The sequence below is a fragment of the Garra rufa genome, chromosome 6 (genome assembly GCF_049309525.1).
Source record: "Garra rufa chromosome 6, GarRuf1.0, whole genome shotgun sequence".
In the NCBI taxonomy this organism is placed as follows: Eukaryota; Metazoa; Chordata; class Actinopteri; order Cypriniformes; family Cyprinidae; genus Garra; species Garra rufa.
The window spans coordinates 33053602-33075165 of NC_133366.1; the positions used below are offsets into that span (position 1 = coordinate 33053602).

A 21564-nucleotide genomic window follows, 5' to 3' on the forward strand; every position below is an offset into this window, starting at 1 on the left:
TTAGAAACCAGGCTGTTCCCTCAAATATTTGAAAAGATATTCGGCATTTTGTTGTGCATTCAACATTTTGTCAAAATAGCCTTTCAGTTTTCAGTTTTACCTACTCCTAAACGTTGAATAAAATCTAGTGAATTATGATTGGCTGTATAATATGCCTGCCTCTTCTTGTCTAAGTAGGCTAATGTTGACTGTTGGAAAGTAGACCAGACTTAGACCAGATTTATTCTTTGTTTATTTCCTGCACTGTTATTGTACACCCATCCATCTTTGTTCCTCCCATATCATTCGCACTGTCTTGCTGTGGTAAATGATTAAACAAATTAATAACTGTAGCACATACTTCTGTGAGGGTCTGATATCAGCCCTGGCAGGCAGCTGGCAGTGCGTCACATGGGAATGATTCATCTGGGAGAACCAGATCAACTACAAAATCACCTGAGCCCTTAAACGCAAAGTAAACAAAGGCAGCACAGCTAGTCGCTAACAGCACATCTAGTCTCTAACAGGCACGCATATTTTGAGGCTTTGTAATGGAAGAGGACTGTGATAAACAAGTTGAGGTAAGGGAGGATTCTGAATTCAGTTTAATGATTGAACATATTCCAGATGTAAGCTGTGTTGTTTGTCTGTGGACTTATCAAAGCACTGCCACTGTTATTTTGTGATTTCTGATGTATTGGATGTGACCCATTTCTTTCTCTGATAGCATTGGCTAATTAGTATTATATTTTGGTAGATATATGCGCTATAAATTATTACTACATAGTAATCACTATGTAATTACTACATAGTAATTATTACATAGTATTTGCTTATGTAAAATAAAGTACAGTTTTTACCAATTATAGAGTTTTTGCAGTAGTTATGCCCCCCTTTTGCATAATTCACAGGATATCAAGTATACAATTGAGGTCAAAAGTTCCCTTTCAGAATCTGCTAAATGGTAATTATTTTACCAAAATAAGAGGGATCATACAAAATGCATGTTATTGTTTATTTAGTGCTGACCTGAATAAGATATTTTAAATAAAAGATGTTTACATATAGTCCACAAGAGAAAATAATAGTTGAATTTATAAAAATGAATCCATTCAAAAGTTTACATTCCCTTGATTCCTGATACTGTGTTCTTACCTGAATGAACCACAGCTGTTTTTTTAGTCATGAGTTCCTTGTTCTTTGCTGTTCTTCAGATAAATCCTTTAGGTCCCACAAATTCTTTGGTTTTCCAGAATTTTTGTGTATTTGAACCCTTTCCAACAATGACTGTATGATTTTGAGATCCATCTTTTCAACTCTGAGGACAACTGAGAGACTTATATGCAACTATTACAGAAGGTTCAAATGCTCATTAATGCTCCAGAAGGAAAAACCATGCATTAAGAGCTGGGGGTGAAAACTTTTGAACAGATGTGTAGGCTACATTTTTCTTATTTTGCCTAAATATTATATTTTTTCATTTAGTACTGCCCTTCAGAGGCTAAAGAAGGTTGTTACATGTTTCCCACAAGACAAAATAAGTTCAATTTAGCCTGATTCAATAGGTTCAAATTCAATAAGTTTCCCCCCCCCCCCCAGCTCTTAATGCATGGTTTTTCCTTCTAGGGCATCAGTGAGCGTTTGAACCTTCTGTAATAGTTGCATATGAGCTCCTCAGTTGACTTCAGTGTAAAAAGATCTCGTCATCATACAGCCATTGTTGGAAAGGGTGTAAATACACAAAATGCTGGAAAACCAAAGAAAAAAAACACAGCTGTAGGTCATCCAGGTAAGAACACAGTATTAAGAATCAAGGGGATGTACCTGTAAAAGATCATTTTTATAAATTCAACAATTATTTTCTCTTGTGGACTATATGTAAACATATTTTATGTGAAATATCTTATTCAGGTCAATACTAAATAAACAATACCATGCATTTTGTATAACCCCTCTTATTTTTGGTAAAATAATTAACATTTTGCAGATTCTGAAAACTGTAAACTTTTGACCTCAACTGTATCAAGGTGTTTTGCAGAAAACCTGAATGACATGTTGTCTAGCATAACTTGAAAATGTTCCAGCAGTTAATATGATCACAGATTTGTCGCATTTGATTAGTGATCCAGAAAAATGCAGAATCTTAAACATTTAGTTTATGTTTATCCTTTATCAGGGTTTCCGCGGGGTCTTAAAAAGTCTTAAAAAGTCTAAAATTTAAAAATCAAAATTTTAGGCCTTAAAAAGTCTTAAATTTGCTGTTCTAGGTCTTAAATAATTTTACATAGGTCTTATTTTTCCGATGTCCATGTAACGCTACCTCTAAAGCTCATTTAAATTCTCTTTTTGTTGTTTCCGTGGTGTTGTAGTTCTTTATTTCACTATTCCAAATATAATTTGCTGTATTTAAACTACAAATGAGACCGACATGCAATAGCCAATCAGCTTTCTGTTATTGGCGCGAGTCTCTCTCGGATTGTACCACAGAAGTAAAATGGATTTAACTTTTTAGCTTTGCAAGTTTAGCGATACTTAGCTTGAAAAAACTGAATATAGGGCTTGGCTAAGGTCAGTTGCTAACAACTGTAGATTTTTTTTCTCCCCCTGCGGAAGTAACTGCGTCTTCAGACAGAATCGCAGTAGCAGAATACAGGTCAAACTACCTTTTTCTGTATATAATGTTCTCAATAATAATCAGAGGTGGGTAGAGTACCCAAAATCTGTACTCAAGTAAAAGTAAAAGTACAAGTACTTATGTAAATATTTACTCAAGTAAGAGTAAAAGTAACAAGAATTTTTAAATATTAATTTAAATCAGTTCATAACCCTTTTTAAGATCTGCAAAAGTAAAATAAACAGTAATGGGTTTGGACAATGTAAAGTAGAATATTAAGCCATAAAATGGCATGATTTAAATTCAGATACAGTTTCACACAAAAACAAAATATGTTACACTGTGGCATTTCATCCTTTATAACATTAAAAGGGATAAATTGAGTTTATAATTTATTATATTTATTTAAAACATAAATATTACTGTACTTGTTTAGATTTTTAGAAGGCACCTTAACTTTTTACATTTACAACTCTGTGTTTGCTGCATAAAAACATGGGTCGATAATTGCAATCATTTGACCGTAAACAGCTGAAAAAAATGTATTGGAAATGAAAAATTCATTATCTGTCACGAGGGGGCGCTTTAGGAGCGCTGAAATACTACGGATTCCATTGTAACAGCTGTATACACAGCAGCATTACGCAGTTTTATCAGACATGAAATGAAAATTCCAACGACACGTTTCTGAGGACAGTAACGGAGGAACGCCATCAAATGTAGCGAAGTAAAAGTACATTTTTTTCACTATAAATGTACTTGAGTAAGAGTAAAAGTCCCTATCTTTAAATATACTCTAAAAGTACAAGTTACCCCAAAAATTTACTCAAGTAAATGTAACGACGTAAATGTAATTCGTTACTACCCACCTCTGATAATAATAATAAATATAGGTCAAGCTAGCTGACCGCCAGCCTTGGAGATACTTTTAAAATGTTTTTTTTTACTTGCCCGACCGAACAAACCGCCTGATTAAAACTGAAGTGACAAAACAACTAGCGAAGCATCGAAAGGCAAGAAAGATTCATATTTTAATACAGTCAATGTAAACAGAAATTGATAATGGATAGTGTATTTCTGGTCTATTTGTGACATACTTTAAAACAAATGAATGTAACAGCATTCTAAAGAAACACACTGAGGTAAAAAATTTTAAATGTATAGTTTATTTATAACATGATATAGTTCAGTAATATACCAAGTGAGCTTTTTGCTGAATATTCTCACAATTACAAATGTTACATTTAATGTTAGCTCAATAAACAAGTAGTTAGTCAAATAGTTACTTACATATTAGACACAATATTTTCACTGTTTTGTTCTGTTTCACCAACGAAAATAGTTCCAAACAAGGATCGCAGCAGAAGCATTCTCCTAGCAACGTTTTGCTATGATTCAGCGTTTTGCTCGAATCAGTTGAAATAACTCGCTCATGAAGTGACTTACCGCCACCTGCTGGTAGTTTAGTGTGTTGTATGCCTCCACACCCAACATTTCTAATTTATATATTTATAAATCAATAAATGTATTTAAAACATTAATCTCACTTTTAATTTTGCAGTGTAAATTGTGTAATCTCACTGCTAACAGCCATTTAGAATTTATTGATAAATTCATAAAATAAATTTCAAAGGTAATGCATACATTTCAAAAGTAAAAAAAAAAAGGCCTTTATAAAGGTAAATCAAATATGCAGATTTAAGATGTAAAAGCTAATAGAGCACTGATGAAAATATTGCTTCAGAATTTTTTTTTTACATCAGATATTTCTAGTGGTACTTTTATGGGGATATTTTGTGTGGAATAGTATCTGCTGATATGAAAAGTTCACTGTATATCGTAGTAATAAATGTAATTTATGACAGCCATGAAATTGTGTTTACTTTTTACATTAAACACATTAAATATTACATATATGCATGTAATGTAATATCTATTTCCATTACAGGTTCGGTCTTAAATTTCATATAAGGTGGTATTAAAAAGGTCTTAAAAAGTCTTAAATTTCACTTGTTCATATCTGCAGAAACCCTGTTTATGTATTCTAAATCCAAATCTTTTTTAATCTAGACTTTTGGACTCTGCTGTATGTAAAATGAATGTGTGTATCATCTATCTGTCTAGCAGTGTCTGTAAATGTTTGTACATGTACTGTATGTATATAAATATATCACTTGTGTGTCATTACAGGTGTTGCAAGCCCAGCTGGAGTCATTGCTGCAGGGGCAGGAGGGCATTCGCAGCAGCTGCAGTTTCACAGAGCAGGCTCTTAATCATGGCTCGGAAGCTGAGGTCCTATTGGTCAAGAAGCAAATGAGTGAGCGTCTTGATGAGCTGGCAAGTCAGGAGCTACCACTTTGGCCAGAGGAGAACAGCCAGTTAGATTTCCTGGTGGAGACAGACGGTCTTCGCAAATCCATCCACAACCTTGGTGCTATAATAACCACCAATGCTGTCGCAGCAGAAACTGTTGCCACTGGTGAAGGCCTGAGGCATTGTATCGTGGGGCAGCCTACGTCTGTGACAATAACAACAAAAGACAGAGATGGTGGACTCTGCCGGACAGGAAATGCTCTGCTCATAGCTGATCTTTCTGCCTCTGATGGCACCGTAGTCAGGGAAGGTGAAGTTACAGATCATAAAAATGGCACTTATGAGTTTGTATACACGGTCCCTTGTGAGGGCCGCTTTACGCTCTCGCTAAAGCTCTATGATCAGCATATTAAGGGCAGCCCATTCAGCATACGTGCCAACAAATTGACAGACATCTCCCTGACTGCAGACGGAGGCAAGAAACGTCTCAAATCTCCAGGAAGTAGTAGCCATGTGAAACAGCGTGCCATCAAGCGCCCTGCCAGCATGTACAGCACGGGCAAACGGAAAGAAAACCCAATTGAAGATGACCTCATGTTCCGAATCGGTATGATGAACACAACTTTTTTTGTAGCACCATTTTCTATGTCTGTATCCTGCCCTAATCAAGAAAAAAAAGGCACACTGTTTTACTGTTTTATCTGCTCCTGTAAAACTTTTGACCCAAAAGTTTTGATCCAAACAAGGTCTTTGTCAGGCAAAAATATTTTATTGTCAATTATAAATTAGTATAGATATTAAACTATATATACTAATTTGTTAAGAAAAAGGGAATCACAATAATATATTAAGTATGAAGGATAATAATATTCTTTTTGTCCCTTTTGTTTTATAAATGCATAATTGGGCCATTATGCAAAATTGTTAGAGTTAGAAAAATTTGGGGAAAAAAAGTTGTTTTTTCGTTTTCAGAGGTAAATCAATAACAATTACAATTTTAACAATATTTCAAGTGTAATTTATGAGATTTGTTATATTTTGAATCCAATCTTTCTTTGTAAAAGGGAAAAAGTTGATCATACTGATTTCAAAGTTAAGGATTCATTAGTTTAAATGTACATTGAACCAGATATTAACATAACATCTGAGCTGATAATTCAGTATACTTTATTTTTGACAAAACATTTTGGTTGTGGCAGTAAAGTTTTGGTAGAGACCACATCACATTACAGAATTTAAAATACAAAAAAAAATTGCTTAACTTCACTAAAATGTAGTTTATTTCCCCCAAATAAAGGATTTTGTGTTCCCTTTTGTCATTAATGAAACAATCCCTGTTAAAAAAAAGCAGCATATTCTGGTTAGGTAGGTTTTGGGGCATGGATGCTGGTTTGAGCTGGTTTAAGCTGGTCCTTAGCTGGTCATATGCTGGTCCCAAGCAACTAGCTCCTGCTCAGGACCAGCATATGACCAGCTTAAACATCTTGTGATCAGCTTACACCAGCTAAGGACCAGCTTAAACATCTTGTGATCAGCTTACACCAGCTAAGGACCAGCTTAAACATCTTGTGATCAGCTTACACCAGCTAAGGACCAGCTTAAACATCTTGTGATCAGCTTACACCAGCTAAGGACCAGCTTAAACATCTTGTGATCAGCTTACACCAGCTAAGGACCAGCTTAAACATCTTGTGATCAGCTTACACCAGCTAAGGACCAGCTTAAACATCTTGTGACCAGCTCATGAACAGCTAAGGACCAGCTTAAACATCTTGTGATCAGCTTACACCAGCTAAGGACCAGCTTAAACATCTTGTGATCAGCTTACACCAGTTAAGGACCAGCTTAAACATCTTGTGATCAGCTTACACCAGCTAAGGACCAGCTTAAACATCTTGTGACCAGCTCATGAACAGCTAAGGACCAGCTTAAACATCTTGTGATCAGCTTACACCAGCTAAGGACCAGCTTAAACATCTTGTGATCAGCTTACACCAGCTAAGGACCAGCTTAAACATCTTGTGACCAGCTCATGAACAGCTAAGGACCAGCTTAAACATCTTGTGATCAGCTTACACCAGCTAAGGACCAGCTTAAACATCTTGTGATCAGCTTACACCAGCTAAGGACCAGCTTAAACATCTTGTGATCAGCTTACACCAGCTAAGGACCAGCTTAAACATCTTGTGATCAGCTTACACCAGCTAAGGACCAGCTTAAACATCTTGTGACCAGCTCATGAACAGCTAAGGACCAGCTTAAACATCTTGTGACCAGCTACGGACCAGTTCACGACCAGCTAAAGACCATCTTAAACCAGCTCAAACCAGCATCCATGCTTCAAAACCTACCTAAACAGCATATGTTGCTTTTTTCAACGAGGATGATGACATGTTTCAGTTGTGATTTTAGATGCTTTTGAGCCCAGCTCAAAGATGCTAATCACATGGTTAGCCAACACAGTTTTGAACACTTGTACACATAAAAGGAAAGGAAAGGAGAAAAAGGAAGTGAAGTGAGGCCAAGTATGGTGACCCATACTAGGAATTTGTGCTCTGCATTTAACCCATCCAAGTGCACACTACAATGTGCACCTACAATCCCTGCCGGACCTGAGACTCGAACCTGCAACCTTTGGGTTACAAGTCCGTCTCCCTAACCATTAGGCCACGAAGATTAACACCCAAAGAAGTGGGCTTAATTGCAGAAAAAGGGTGTTTGGTAGTGACATTCCTTAAAGTTACACACAGATTTTCAGACTTTTGAACAAATTTACCTTAAAATGATGATATCTATCTACTCACCATGTAGAGACACATGTAGATAAGAAAGAGAGACACATTAATATTTCCTGATCATAAATGTAGGGGTGTAGTTGAAATAGCCAATGGAACATGTAAATGTGGGACACATTTTTTTACATATAGTTTCATGATTTTATATATTTATATTTTTTTAACTTAAAAAGAACTTATCATTTTCATAGGTTGAAATTTAGGGGTTATGGTTCAGGACAGCCACCTCCAAATTGAAAGTACCCAATAAATTATGATATTAAGCTTACTGTTATTTAAAATATTATTGTGGGTTTTAATAGATAATAGATTTATCTTAGTAAACATAAGTATTTTAATACGTAAATGCTTTTTAAATGTGTTTTTTGGTTGTGGGACAGCAGTTTGCACCAATTTTGTAGAATGGAAATATATTTACTGCATGCGTGCGTCTATACATCTAAAATTAAAACGCATATTTTTTTGTCCCAAAGGAACTAAAGGCAGAAATAAGGGTGAATTCACCAATCTGCAGGGAGTTGCTGCTTCTTCTATTGGAAAGGTCCTGATAGCGGATAGTAACAATCAGTGTGTTCAGGTAAAAATTCTGTGTCTGTCTAATCACATTATAAATCCACTACAAGAGTGTCTTTTTACCACCGTTTTGTGGGTCGCTTATTGCCTGTTGAATTTAGATGAAACATTTGTAATAAAGGCAATTGTTTTATTTATAGATATTTTTAAATGATGGACAATTTAAGAGTCGTTTTGGAGTGAGGGGCCGTTCACCAGGACAGCTTCAACGGCCCACCGGTGTTGCTGTGCACCCTAGCGGTGACATCATCATTGCTGACTATGATAACAAATGGGTCAGCACTTTCTCCAGTGATGGCAAGTTTAAGGTATCTGCATTTGCAAGTTTTATTAAAGAAAGTTTATGCTGTTAAAATGAATGACTAATTTATTTTTACCAACTACTTAACATCAAAAACATATTAACATGTTTTATAAATAAACATATTTACATATTTATAAAGGAAATTCTTTCAGTAGATTGAATTTTGGTAACTTTTTTTTTCTTGTGTTCTCTGTATCTTTTTCAGGCTAAAATTGGCTCAGGGAAGCTCATGGGTCCTAAGGGTGTAGCGGTTGATAGAAATGGCCACATCATTGTGGTTGACAATAAATCTTGCTGCGTCTTCATTTTCCAGCCAAATGGAAAACTTGTATCCAAGTTTGGCAGCCGAGGCAACAGTGACAAGCAATTTGCAGGTACCTACCTAGGTTACATATTGCAGCCCTCACATGCTATCAAAAAATTTACTAGAAATTAGACATGAACTGGAGAAACCTTGAACCATTTATGACTGGGAAACTTTGATAGCCAGGTTTCTGAGTTGCACAGGCTATTAAATCTAACCGTGGCAAAGAAGAGAAACGTAGTAACTGTTTAAGTCCCCATGAAATCAAGTTTTTTAAATGCTCTCAAGAATCCGAAGCGTCCCGCTCCCTACACTATATAGGCAATAGAAAGCGACTAAAACAGTGTAAATTTGCTTCCCATTGGGGTGAAACAGTCTGCTTCGGGTTCAGAGACATGATAGCACGGAGCGGATCATATGTGTAAATCCGTGCAAACCACAAAAAGTATCGGACCTATTTGAATTCTACACAGAATGCTATATTTTGTAGCAATATGGATAAGATTATGGCTTTCATACGCTTACAAATGCCACTTTACTGAGCTCAGTGGCTCTGGCTCAAACTGTGTGATGTAGACAAAACACTATTGGCTATTTAAAAAAGGGGGAGGGACTGCTTGATATGTCAACACAGAATACCGCTGCGTGTTACAAAGCACTTCAGTAGACCTTTACATTTAATTTGTTTTTCCCACAACATCTTTATTTTGCTTTCTCTTGCCATCACAGTTATGTATATTTACATACAATGTCACAAAAGCGAGTACACCCCTCACATTTCAGCAACAGTTTTAGTATATCTTCTCAAGGGACAATATTATAGAAATTAAACTATTTAATTTGGATATAGTCAATGTGCAGCTTGTATAGCAGTATAGATTTATTTTCTCCTGAAAATTACTCAACATACAGCCATTATTGTCAAAATAGCTGGCAACAAAATTGAGTAAGTGAACTTGTCCAAAGTGTCAATATATTGTGTTAGCACCATTGTTATCTGGCACTGCCTTAATCATCCTGGGCATGGAATTGACCAGAGCTGCACAGGTTGTTGCTGGGATCCTCTTTCACTCCTCATAGAGCTGCTGCACATTAGACAGATGGTGCTTCTCCACCTTACGCTTGAGGATGCCCCACAGATGCTTAACAGGGTTCAGGTCTGGAGACATACTTGGCCATCCCATCACCTTCAGCTTCCTCAGCAAGGCAGTTGTCATCTTGGTGGTGTGTTTGGGATAGTTATCGTGTTGGAAAACTGCCGTTTGACCTTGTTTCTGGACGAAAGGCATCATATTCTGCTTCACAATGTACAGTACAGTACATAATGGAATCCATGTTTCCCTCAATGAACTGCAGCTTCCCAGTACCAGCAGCACTCACGCAGCCCCAGACCATTATGCTACCACCACCATGTTTGACTGTAGGCAAGACAATTTTCTCCTCACCAGGGCATCGTCACACATGCTGGACACCAACTGAGCCAAACAAGTTTATCTTATAGCCTCATCAGACCACAGGACATGGTTCCAGTAATTCATGCTCTTGGACAGGTTGTCTTCATCAAACTGTTTGCGGGCTTACTTGTGAGCCAGCTTTAGATGAGACTTTCTTCTGGAATGACGCCTATGTAATCCGACACTGTTGCAGTGTGCAGCGGATGGTCTGAGCACTGACAAGCTGACCTTCTACTTCTGCAACCTTTAAAGCAATGCTGGCAGCACTCATGCATCTGTTTTTTTGAAGCCAGGTTCTGCACCTGATGCACAGTGCTCAACTTTGTTAAACAACCCTTGCAAGGCCTGTTCCGAATGGAAACCATCTTGGAAAACCTCTGTATGACCCTGACCACTGTAGTGTAACTCGGTTTTAGGGTGTTACTGAACCTCTGATAGCCTTGGCCATCTGTATGGAGACTAACAATTCTAATTCTCAAATCCTCAGAGAGTTCTTTTCCATGAGATGCTATGTTGAACATCCAGTGGTCAGTATGAGAGAATTGTACTTAAAGCACCTAATTCCCTAACTGCTCTAATACAAGATACACAACTTTGTATGGTCCTGTCAAGCAAACAGAAACATAAACATGATAATTAGGACATATGACTTTGCATGATTAAACAACATACTGCTGTTATCACTTAGGGTTTACTCACTTTTGTTGCCAGCTATTTTGACAAAAACGGCTGTATGTTGAGTTATTTTCAGAGGACAGTAAATATATACTGCTACACAAGCTGCACATTGACTATATAGTAATAAATATTGTATTGTCCCTTGAGAAGATATACTAAAATGGTCACTAAAATGTGAGACTTTTGTGAGATACTGTATATAAATAATTATTTGATGCATGTTGTATGTATTTTACATCGGGGAAATAGTATTTATTTAAACAAAAACACAGAATAAATAGCGAGTTTACTATATAGATACTCAAGTTGACTATATACAGTGCCTTGCCCTTCGTTTTTTTCACGTTTTGTTGCAGCCTTATGTTAAACTGCTTTAAATTACTTTTTTTTTCTCACATCAATCAACACTCCATACGCCATAATGACCAAGTACAGAACAGGTTTGTAACAACTTTGCAAATGTATTAAAAATAAAAAAAACTAAAATGATTTCATTGCATAAATATTCATACCCTATTCTGGGACACTTGAAACTTAGTTCAGGAGCATTCATATTGCTTGTAGATGTTACTACACTTTGAGTAGAGTCAAACTGTGGCAGATTCATTTAAATGAGTTTGATTTGGAAAGGCAGACACCTCTCAGAAAAGGTATAGCAGCTGAAAATGCATATCAGAGCAAAAGCCAAGCCCTGGGGCCTCATTTATAAAGACTTGCGTAGAAACCATCCTTGATTTTATCTAAGAACTTTTCTGATTTGATCGTAAGAGCGATTCAGAGAAAACGAACGTACCACGAAATCCATGCGTACGCCAGTCATTCGGTTATAAATCACAAATGATCATGGAATTGTGTGCAGCTGAATGTTCCGCCGTCGAAACGCCCCTGCTTAATTAATTAACATATAAAATGAGCTCATTCCTAAAGCAAAAACTCTGTGACAATGGCAAGTAAAAAGGAGCGCAAGAAATCAAATTATAGTGAGGCTGAACTATCTGAATACCAGGCATTACCACAAGGAAACGGTCGTACGCCAAGCTGGAAGCTGACGTGGAGATAAGTACTTTTCCACTTCAAAGACGGATTTTATAAATCTGTACTTTGACGTGGATTTGATCGTACGAACACTCTAAGATCAAATCAGTGCGTAAGAAAGTTTTATAAATGAGGCCCCAGATGTCAAAACCTAAAACCCCATTCAGGTGACAGAGCTTGAGAGGTGAGGCGAAGAATGGCAGACAATTGCCAAATGCAGATGTGCAAAGCTATTCGCTTTCATACCCAAAAGGACTTGAGGCTGTAAAGGCGTTTCAACTAAGTACTAAGTTAAGGGTATGAATACTTATGCACTGTACTTATTTCAGTGTTTGCAATAAATTGGCAAAGTTGTCACAAGTCTGTTTTTTGCTTTTTCATTATGGTGTATGGAGTGTAAAATGATGTGGGGAACAATATCCAGTTTAAGGCTGCAACATAACAAAATGTGCAAAAATGAAGGAGTATGAATACACTGCAAGGCACTGTAGATACTATCTAGATACTAGTATACAACAGGGCTACATTTTATTCAAAATATGTTGGATATTGACTAAATATCTTCTGTACATTTTAACTTTAATAAGATTTTCCCAAGAAATAGGCGAGAATATCCTCAATGATTCATAATCCGTCAGACAAGAATGTCCTTCTCGACTACTTTTCTTTCTGACAGCAAAGCACTTCAACAAGATAAAATCATAATTACAACTTCAGAAATGTGAAGTAGGAAATTTTCGAAGGCAGCATTAATCTAACGACCACATGCTTTCCAAATTGCTTTGTCTTTCAGCTCATGCATTATCTAAAACGTCAATTTTTCAACCAAAAGGCAAAGCCACATATCATAAATACCATATTGGGTGTGCTAGTGTGATGAGGGCTTTAGTTTACTAAATGTTGAATGTTCAACTCTTTTATCTTTCTGTTTTACAGGTCCACACTTTGCCGCAGTGAATCAAAATAATGAAATCATTGTGACTGATTTTCATAATCATTCTGTAAAGGTAAAACACCTGTTCTAGTATATCGCCATGTCATATTCTTCAAATGTCATGTCCTGTCTAAACTAATGTTGGTCAATTTTGGTGACTTTTTGAATAACAAGTTCATCAAAAACATACGCCATTCTAAATATTGATGTGCTAATGCAGATTATGTCATCCAATTGCAGGTGTTCAGTCCAGAGGGTGAGTTCATTCTGAAGTTTGGGTCAAATGGCGAAGGAAATGGGCAGTTTAATGCACCGACAGGTGTGGCAGTAGATGCCAATGGCAATATTATAGTGGCTGATTGGGGCAACAGTCGGATACAGGTAATACAGGTTTAGTCCAATCTGGTATTTCTCAAAAAAAAATATAATAATAATTGGGCTGCCAAACTTGTGAGATTAATTAAATAAGATTAACAGTGTGATCACTCGAAGTACACATGATCAAGTAAAAGATTTAACATCATATCATCTTACTTTTCTGTGTGACTCCAGGTGTTTGACAGCAGTGGATCCTTCCTGTCCTACATCAACACCTCCGCAGACCCTCTGTATGGCCCACAAGGACTGGCTCTGACCTCAGATGGCCACATTGTGGTGGCAGACTCTGGGAACCATTGTTTTAAAGTATACCGTTACCTACAATAGCACTCTCATCTCTAGAAATACTTGCACTTATTCCTTAAAGCTGCCGCCCTTGTGCCAAATGGGACCCTCATATTGCATCGAAGTTGTGTTGTTGTGGCCTCATTTGTGACACCCTCACCTTGGACAGAAGAACAGACTCTGTACCCTGATCATGGTTCTTTGGTTTTGCAGTATAAAGGAACAGTTCATCCAAAATACAACTTCTCATTTAACCTCATGTTGTTTGATATAGGCCTAATTTAAGTGTCTTGTAAAAGTAAACACCATAAACAAGAAATCACCTTTTGTGCTTCATGGAAGAAAGCCAAAGTGATTTGGAACAACATGAGGGTGAATAAATGACAACAGAAATGTAATTATTGGTTGAAACCGTCCCTTTAAGAAAAATGAAACGAGATTAAATTATGCTGTTCTTCACTATTGACTGAAAAACTTTTACACATTAGGGAAATCGTTCATGTTTTTACTGTATGTTGATTCAAAAGGGAACTCTTCAAAGCATCAGCACATGTATGCAAGTAATGCGACTCCAAACTCCTATCGAATTTATATATCTGCACAAAAAATAGATAAAACCCTCTAAACGAATCTCACTATGATGAGCTAGGATCACAACATTTGGCTTGAGTTAGCCTAGATGTCAGGAATATTCATCAAGTATGCCACAATATATGTGCTTCTCTGCTAATGACTGTGATGTGCACAACTGTGATTGGTACAATGTTCTCATAATGCAATCAAGTCTCTTTAATCACTTCAACCCAAGAAACTTGCTATGCTTGTTAGATTGTAAACAAAATCATTTTTTTATATCACTGCACTGTTTATTTAAAAGTCAGCCATTTTATTTATAGAAGACGTTCATCTCTTAACTATAAAAGTTAGTGTTTATAGAAATGATCAGCATACATCTCACATGCTCAAATCACCAGATGCACTTTGTGATTTAGCAACATATAAAACGTACTGTGCTATTATTAAATTGCCACTGGTTAAATGTTAACCTGAAGACATGCATTATAATTACTGATCTTCATGTTTTGTGAGAGTGACTGTGTTGTGTTGTTGACAAATCAAATTCTGTGTTCATAAAAGTAAAAATGCGCCCAGGGTTCTTTGCAAGTGTACTCATACCACACAGATTAATTTTCCTTTTCTTGTGTCTGCTCTCCTGTACAGTTCTATTGTTATACACAGGGAACTAGTGCTGCTTGTTTGCACAAAATACACTATGTAACATGATGTACATTCCAAAATGTATTTCTCCCCTTTATATCCACAAACCTGCTTTTTGTAGCATTGAAGCTTGCATTTTACTCCTTTGTTGTATTGCCACATGAAAGGACATTCAACCAATTATGCTTTTACATTTGTAGATCTTAATGCCACATTCAGGTGAACAGTCTTATATCATTTTTTGCACAGCACATAAATAAACTGCATTATTTGAGATGTTCTGGATATATTCTAGTCTTAAATAGTCTAAGACCTACAGAATGATGACGTACTTCATTTTTATAAGGATGCGTAATTATGTATTGTACTTTTATGAAGAATGCACTTTAGAACATCAAATGGAACCAGAAGACAAACCCTTGAAGCTTGACTATGTAGTAAAATGGTCTGTTTTTTCTGAATGAGCTAGACTCAAGTTGATAACCTAAATTGACCACGAGCATTACTTTCTAGTCAAGAACACCTTCTCCTGAGACATTCACCAATTTGGGATTCATTTCATATCCATATGTGGGTCATTCCTGGGATTTGGTAACATTTCGGCTTGGATTATACATATGATCCATTTTCTGAATACCCCACATACAGGTATGTGCCAAAAAATTAGATTATAGAGGGAAAGTCCATTTATTTCAATAATTTGTTTCAAATAGTGAAACTTGTATGTTATATTAGTTCACTACACACAAAGTGAAATATTTCAAGCCTTTATTTTTTTCAATTTTGATGATTACGGATTAAAGACAAAAAAAAAAAAATCTAGTATTTCACCAAATTAGAATATTTCATGTGACCAATAAAAAAGGATCTTAAACACAAGTTGGCCATCTGAAAAGTGTGTTAGTGTACTGTATTATGACCTCAGTACTTTGTTGGGCCTCCTTTTGCACTAATTACAGCATCAAGGCGGAGTGGCATGGAGGCGATCAGCCGTTGACACAGTTGAGGTGTTATGGATGCCCAAGTTGCTTTGATATTGGCCTTCAGCTTGTCTGCATTTCGGGGTCTCTCTTCCCTCATCTTCCTTTTGACAATACCCCATAGATTTTCAATGGGGTCTAAGTCAGGCCAATCAAGTACAGTTATTCCATGGCTATTAAACCAGGTACTGCTAGTTTTGGCTTTGTGGTGTGGAAGAAAATTTCATTTTACTTATCATATGTGCTTATGAAACATTGTGTAAGTTTCTGCTTTATCTAAACCTGCTCTGAAGATGACATGAGGTAAAGGTATCAGGGCCCCAAAACATAAAGATTTGAGTCTTGGGAGTATGATGTAGTAGAATGTGTTTCCCTGTTTCCTTACTATGTGTGGAAAATTACCGGCTGTTAGGAGATGTAACCTTGAAAACTAGGGAAGAGATATAAAAGTGGAGGAAACCCTGCCTTCTTTGTCACACTCTGCAGCAACCTGTGTATCTGTATGACTGTCTGACCTTTCTTGCAAGAAATAAACCTTTGAAAAGACCCTATAAGAGTGAACTTGTCTTTTATGCGATGAGAGTCGTTGGAGTTTTGCCACGACAGTGGGCAGGTGCCAAATCCTGCTGGAAAATAAAATCATCTCCAAAAAGCTTGTCGGCAGCAGGAAGCATGAAGTGCTCTAAAATGTCCTGGTAGACAGCTGCGTTGACTGTGGACTTGATAAAAGACAATGGACCCACACCAGCAGATGACATGGCTCCCCAAACCATCACTGACTGTGGAAACTTCACACTGGACTTTAAGCAGTTTGGCTTTTGTGCCTCTCCGGTCTTCCTCCAGACTCTGGCACCTTGATTTCTTGACTTTTTCTGACGCTTCTGACGTTGTTTTTGGTTCAGGATTGGCTTGACGCATGTAATTCTCCAGCTGTAGCCCATATCATGCAGACGTCTGTATGTGGTGGTTCTTGATGCACTGACACCAGCCTCAGTCCACTCCTTATGAAGCTCCCCCAGATTTCTGAACCACCCTTGCTTGACAATCCTCTCAAGGCTATGGTCATCCCTGTCACTTGTGCACCTTTTCCAGCCACATTTTTCCCTTCCTCTTAAAACTCTTGTTAATATACTTCGATACTGCACTCTGTGAGCATCCAGCTTCTTTTGCAATTGCCTTTTGAGACTTTTCCTCCTTATGGAGTGCGTCAATGACGGTCTTCTGAGACAATTTAAAGGCTGAGGAAATCTTTGCAGGTGTTTTACGTTAATTAGCTGACTAGATTGAGACACAGGGAGCCTACAATGCTCAACTTTGTCATGATATTCTAATTTTGTGAAATACTGGATTTGTTTTTTTTTTATCTTTAATCCATAATCATTCAAATTGAAACAAATAAAGGCTTGAAATATTTCACTTTGTGTGTAGTGAACTAATATAACATACAAGTTTCACTTTTTGAAACAAATTATTTAAATAAATGGACTTTCCCTCGATATTCAATTTTTTTTGGCATATACCTGTAAATAGGCACATGTCAAACCTCCAAAAAAAAAACATATTATCCCACCTCAGGCATTAACAACCTTTTATTGTTTTCTTTTTTTTTCAGATTAAGGCACCTTTTTTTCCCTCAACCTCGCAATGGACAAAATGGGATTGGTTTAAAAAGGATTTTATACAGAACTTGTTATAAAACAAACATCGACCCACTGCTCATGTGTCCCTAATAATTTAATAATCATATTTTTCACATTTTCACAGGACTGAAGCTAAAAATACACAAATAGTTTTTCTATGGTCTGTTTATTTTTGTATAAAATATTTTGAATTTATAAGTTTAACTCAAACCACAATTTTATCGTTTTAGTCCTTAATGTCATTTAATGTAATCAGCAAGAAATGCTTTCATTCTTAATTGTCTTGCCTACATTTTTCCAAAAATATTAATGTGACAAGGTGTGACGGGGTTGAAGTCTGTAACACATTTAAAGAGATACATTGCCTTCAATTTTAAATTTTGGTTTTGTCTCTCTCTCATATTTTCACCTTATTTCTGGGTCAACATATCTGCATGCCAAACACTGTCTTTCTGCTGCAAATGTGGGTGCAATTTCTGACGTAGGAAGCTTGGCACAGTTTAAGTGGACATATTACATAAAGAAATGTATCTATAAAAAAAATGAGTTGTCATGATTTTGGAAAATAATTGATTTGCTGAAACCATGACTGTTTTATATTTTTTCATTCAAATGAATAATAAATGAAGTAAATAACTCAACCCTGTCACACCCTGTAACAATAAGAAATGCATATATTTGTGACGGGTTTGAGGTTTTTCTCTCAAAATGGCCACTGCTCCTTATGTAGTTAGAAGATCAGACCACATATGCACTGTAAAAAGTTGTCACTACTTCAAAACTTAAGTTCTGCAGCTACCTTAACATTTTAAGTTAAATCAACTTAAAAGTACAAGTAGGTTGAACTCATTGTTATGAGTTGAAATAACTTGTAGTTTTAAGTTGAAACTGGTGAAATCTTTTTACAGGGTGGCAGCAATAAAACAAGTACATTGTATATGCTAATGGATTAAAATAAAATGTTGACAAATAATAATTTTCCAATTATTTGTATGTGTCTGGGTTGAGTTGTTAAGCTTGACAGAACCCTCCTGGACTATAATATGCCTCAAAATATGAATAAAAAGTGTGATACTACTAACCATTTTCTGCACCACTATTAAAGAGCCCTGAATGATGTAATTTCTGGTAAATAATGTTACATATTAGCAGAGTCTAAATTATTACGGGCGTAGAATGGTTAGTGTGACGGAGATGAGTTCAGACCTTCAAAGTCTGTTTTTTATAAAATATCTTTCTTTAAAGAAAGGAACAAAAAATGCTTACATTATTGCCAAAAATCATAGACACCATGCACATTTTGTTAATAACTTTCTAAGTGCAAACTCAGTGAAGTGCCTCAGGGACAATATTTCATGTTAAAAAATATTAAAATTCAATATTTACTTTTATTCACTATAAAGGGTGTACCAAAGCATTGTGAAAAGCTTTGAACAATTTATTTTGGTGAACCACCACTTTAGAAACTCCAGGGGACTGAAATATTACTGAATCCCAGGATTGACCCGTTTTCATTTTCTTGAAACCACAAAAACTAACAGAAGGGAAATGACAGCATGTTTTTTTTTTTTTTTTTTTTTATAGTGAACGGATCTGAAGTTTAAAATAACAAAATAAAATGGTTTTATTATGTACGTTTCTGCTGCTACAGGGCGCATATATTTAGAACAAAGAAACAAAGTAATTGAGTGTGGAATCATGGAAGTTCCAGACAAGGTCGGAAGAGGGAACATCCGCCTTAAGCAAGTTCCGGTCAAACACACGTCACATTTACATATTTCTGCCAATTATGGTAAAAACATAAGAAAACAACTAAAAATTGCAGCATTTCATTTTGAAAACAGCTGACGAAAAGCTAAAAATAAGGTATTTTATAAACAATGTCTTATGTATCTTGCTGAAGTCGGGGTTTAGTGATCTGCCCTGTATGACAAATTGCAGATATCATTATTACATTGTAGATATCTTAATTCCAATTACAATGAGTCAAAACTGCAGAATAGATATCTGGAATTAGAATTTTGACTAGTCAAACTAAATTACGACTAGCACACACAGGTATAACTCAGATATTTTTAAATATAATTGTGACTTGTTGAAATTGAATTAGAGATATCTCTAAATATCCCTTTAAGTAGCAAATTTAAGAAGTCAATATTATCTATAATTAATTTATTTCTAAAAATCTATAGGTATTTTAGATTTTGCTTATGTTTTGTCAACGTATATTCGTTAATTAGCTCTTTTTTTCAGACAATATGGATTCTACTTTTTTCAGTAGTATGTTATAGAATGTAAACCATTGACAAAGCAAACCTAAAGAAATTCACAACACAAAATCAAGTACAAAACTTTTTTTTTTTAATTTTCAATGGTCAAACTTGCAAAACATCTAGAAAAATATACAACAAAATGCTGAACCTTACCACAACAACAAACATAAAAGAAACAAGAATATTCACATTTCTCCCCATTAGAGATAAAAGCACATTCTTTTTTTCCTTATTTTTCCAAAAGCACCGTTTGCTCACATTTCCCCGCAGTAGCCTGAATCGTTGGAGAGCTGAGAGTTGGAGCTCCGGTTTGAAGAGGAGTTCCATATGTCCAAATTCATGTGTGGTCCAAAGGGATTGAAGCTGGAGTATTGTTTTCCCGGGCAGGCGCCACCTGGTTCGCGACTGAAGGGTGCGACGGGTGCGACGGGTGAGATGGGCGAGTGGGGCGAGATTGGCGCGGAACGCTCTGGGTGGAAGTGGCTCTGGTAAGGCTCGCTTTGAGGTGTCCAGATAGAGCCAAATAGACTGGACATGGGGGACAGACTTCTGGTTCCTGAAAAGTATGGCTGGGGGAAAAAAAAATAATTGCTTTAATATTCCAAAAATCTACTACTTTATTAAGACGAACACACATTTAATCCAACTGGAAAATAAATGTTGAACTCTTACAACTTTCAAGACATCTGCTTTATAGTATTGTCAAAAATATTGATTCTGAGATGCATACATATACATGTTTACATATCATTTGTCTGATATTAGATTTTATTCCTAAAAATATATACAGTTGAAGTCAAAAGTTTACACACAGCTTGCAGAATCTGCAAAATGTTATTTTACCAAATTAAAGAGGGATCATACAAAATGCATGTAATTTTTTATTTAGTACTGACTGATTTACATATAGTCTACAAGACAAAATAATAGTTGAATTTATAAAAACAACATTGTTGGAAAGCGTTCAAAAGAACAAAAATGCTGAAAAACTAAAGAATCTGTGGGACCTGAAAGACTTTTCTGAAGAACAGTGTTCAATTTAACAGTTTAAGATAAACAAGAAACTCATGAACAACTATCACTAAACAAAAAAAAAAAAAAAAAAAAAAAATCAAGTGTATGTCAACTTTTGAACAGGGTAATTTTTATAAATTCAATTATTTATTTTTTTGTGGGCTATATGTAAACCTCTTTTATGTGAAATATCTTATTTAGGTCAGTAGCAAATAAAAAATAACATGCATTTTATATGATCCCTCTTATATTTTGGTAAAATAATTAACATTTTGCAGATTCTGCCAGGTATCAGGTAAACTTTTGACTTCAACTGTATATATATTTGGACATTTTTTAAGTACAGACTCATTCAATTTTCAAAATCCTCTCTGTAAAAACCTTCAAGTAATATGTCAATAAAATATGCTTAATTTGCATATTTCAACATAATTTTTTAAGGAAAATGTTACATTTAAACATATCAATCCACATTTTTCTTTCCATTTTTACATTTCATGGGTCTGGCTTCTGTGTGCCATCCATGTCCGGCTATTTTTAGCTGTCCAAAACAGTTTGTATTGCAAATTGGTGTGCTTTACCATATTATTTCAATGTATTATCTTAATTATAAGCACACTGGTTTGTAGTGGAAACAGCTTTACCATTTACTGCATGTTGTTATTCTTCTCATTATTTCCCTATAGTGGCTAATAAACCTGAAGTCTCACCCATAGGCTTAAAGAATAAGGTGGATACTTTTCAAGTTATTCGTGACAAAACTACAGATTTGTAAAAAGTACTTGACGGAAAC

At 35.9% G+C, this 21564-nt stretch overlaps 2 protein-coding genes across 5 annotated transcripts in view; one reads left to right on the top strand and one right to left on the bottom strand.

Annotated features, from left to right (window-relative positions):
* Positions 1-15149, top strand: part of trim2a (tripartite motif containing 2a) — a 42846-nt gene extending 27697 nt beyond the window's left edge. For both annotated transcript variants that reach the window (XM_073842450.1, XM_073842449.1), the window contains exons 6-12: positions 4784-5513; positions 8175-8278; positions 8415-8582; positions 8784-8952; positions 12986-13056; positions 13224-13364; positions 13536-15149. In XM_073842450.1, the coding sequence (XP_073698551.1) occupies positions 4784-5513; positions 8175-8278; positions 8415-8582; positions 8784-8952; positions 12986-13056; positions 13224-13364; positions 13536-13688 (1536 nt within the window). In that variant the 3' untranslated portion in view covers positions 13689-15149. The remainder of the gene's footprint in view (positions 1-4783; positions 5514-8174; positions 8279-8414; positions 8583-8783; positions 8953-12985; positions 13057-13223; positions 13365-13535) is intronic.
* A 4679-nt stretch (positions 15150-19828) lies between these two features.
* The window catches only part of tmem131l (transmembrane 131 like), a 70755-nt gene continuing 69019 nt past the window's right edge, over positions 19829-21564 (bottom strand). For all 3 annotated transcript variants that reach the window (XM_073842097.1, XM_073842098.1, XM_073842096.1), the window contains exon 34: positions 19829-20326. In XM_073842097.1, the coding sequence (XP_073698198.1) occupies positions 20012-20326 (315 nt within the window). In that variant the 3' untranslated portion in view covers positions 19829-20011. The remainder of the gene's footprint in view (positions 20327-21564) is intronic.